General features: G+C 38.1%; 1 protein-coding gene across 1 annotated transcript; it reads left to right on the plus strand.

The window, feature by feature from the left end:
• The first annotated feature begins 317 nt into the window (after positions 1-317).
• On the plus strand, positions 318-2,223 carry LOC143042268 (tubulin beta-4 chain-like). Its single transcript, XM_076214532.1, has 2 exons — positions 318-670; positions 1,248-2,223. The coding sequence occupies exons 1-2, from the start codon at positions 365-367 to the stop codon at positions 2,064-2,066; spliced, it is 1,125 nt and encodes a 374-aa protein (XP_076070647.1). The 5' UTR covers positions 318-364; the 3' UTR covers positions 2,067-2,223.

A 2,223-nucleotide genomic window follows, 5' to 3' on the forward strand; every position in this document is an offset into this window, starting at 1 on the left:
AAGTTAAAGCAATGCATAAAAAAGACCGCCTTCCCATTTTAAAAGACCCGCGTCTATCAATGAATATTCATTTTTTTTTAAATACATCCAGGAATTTTTTTAATGTATGTATATCTTTAATATAGATATGCACTTATTTTTAAAATACAATGAGCTTATATGTTTAGCTCTCTGTTTATATATTTGTTCTAGAATAGTTTTGTATGAAATTACAACCCCTTTAATAATACCGTTGACATTTTATTATCTGGTTCAATGTAACGCTGTATTCCGGTTGTTTAGCATGTTTCTTTATGAATTTTTGTCTTTATCAGGAGGAAAATATGTTCCACGTGCTATCCTGGTTGATTTGGAGCCTGGTACAATGGATTCAGTTAGGTCTGGACCATTTGGACAGATCTTTAGACCGGACAACTTTGTCTTCGGACAGAGTGGAGCCGGAAACAATTGGGCCAAAGGACACTACACTGAAGGCGCTGAGCTTGTAGACTCCGTTCTTGATGTTGTCCGAAAGGAAGCAGAGGGTTGCGACTGTCTTCAAGGATTTCAACTAACACACTCGCTTGGTGGCGGAACCGGATCAGGCATGGGAACACTCCTTATCTCCAAAATCCGTGAGGAATACCCCGATAGAATCATGAACACATTTTCAGTTGTACCATCACCAAAGGTAACCGTTCATAAGCGCCTTATAAAATAACTGATTTATTTAATAGTACAAATTCCATTATAGACAAGATGATACCACGGTTCTTAATTCCATGTGACCAACAAGTCGTCAAGGGAGCAACCATTTAACCTCCAATGGGTTTTTTCTGCGTCCGAAATGTTTTTCGCAAATATTTTTATTTAGTTTTTTCGACGCTTTCAATCAATTTTTGTTTTCAAAATTGAACAGTATTAGGTTTAGGGTAAATACGGATTTAGAATATTTTTGTCATCAAATTGGGGATTAGAATATTATTTTTAGGAAAAACTATACCCCCCCCCCCTTTTGAAGTTAAATGGTTGTTTCTTTAAATATGAGTTTATAAACAATCGCATGTATTTCATTCATGCATAATTCAATGTATTAGGAATGGCAACTCCGAGTTAACACCACTATATATCCACTTGCGTTTCTAGGCAATCGCAAGTGGATAGTGGTTGTAATCAGACTGGTTTGCACAAGGCCAGATTTATATTATAAATTTTTGATTTTAAATTGAGAAGTTGCAGACATAATTTATGGTATTTCTCAATTTCAGGTATCAGATGTGGTTGTGGAACCATACAATGCTACCTTATCCGTTCATCAATTGGTTGAAAACGCCGACGAAACTTTCTGTATCGACAACGAGGCTCTGTATGATATTTGCTTCAGAACTTTGAAACTGACTACTCCTACCTACGGAGATCTCAATCATCTTGTCTCAGCGACAATGTCAGGTGTTACAACCTGTCTGCGATTCCCAGGTCAACTGAATGCAGATCTACGCAAACTTGCTGTTAACATGGTTCCATTTCCACGTCTTCACTTCTTTATGCCAGGATTCGCTCCCTTGACATCTCGTGGTAGCCAGCAATATAGGGCATTGACTGTACCAGAACTGACGCAACAAATGTTTGATGCCAAGAACATGATGGCCGCGAGTGATCCGAGACATGGTCGGTATCTAACATGTGCCTGCATGTTCCGTGGTCGTATGTCAATGAAAGAAGTCGACGAACAAATGTTGAACGTCCAAAATAAAAACAGCAGCTACTTCGTTGAATGGATCCCCAACAATGTCAAGACAGCCGTCTGCGATATTCCACCACGTGGTTTGAAGATGTCTGCAACTTTTGTTGGTAACAGCACCGCTATCCAGGAACTCTTTAAGAGAATCTCAGAACAATTTACCGCTATGTTCCGTCGTAAAGCTTTCTTGCATTGGTACACTGGTGAGGGTATGGACGAGATGGAGTTTACTGAAGCTGAATCAAATATGAATGATCTAATTTCTGAATACCAGCAATACCAGGATGCAACAGCAGAAGAGGAAGGAGAATTCGAAGACGAAGAAGAGGAAGCTGAGGAAAATTAAACATAAATTATGAACTTTGCCGGAAAGACAGATTTTAATTAGCTTATAGTCATATTAAAGGAAGATAACACTTGGATTTTGAACTAGAATTAAAGAAGGACTTGTTTATTTCAGCATGTAGCTTCTTATTTTTAGAGAGAATAAAGTTCTGTCTTTA

Source organism: Mytilus galloprovincialis, chromosome 8 (assembly GCF_965363235.1).
Source record: "Mytilus galloprovincialis chromosome 8, xbMytGall1.hap1.1, whole genome shotgun sequence".
Lineage (NCBI taxonomy): Eukaryota > Metazoa > Mollusca > Bivalvia > Mytilida > Mytilidae > Mytilus > Mytilus galloprovincialis.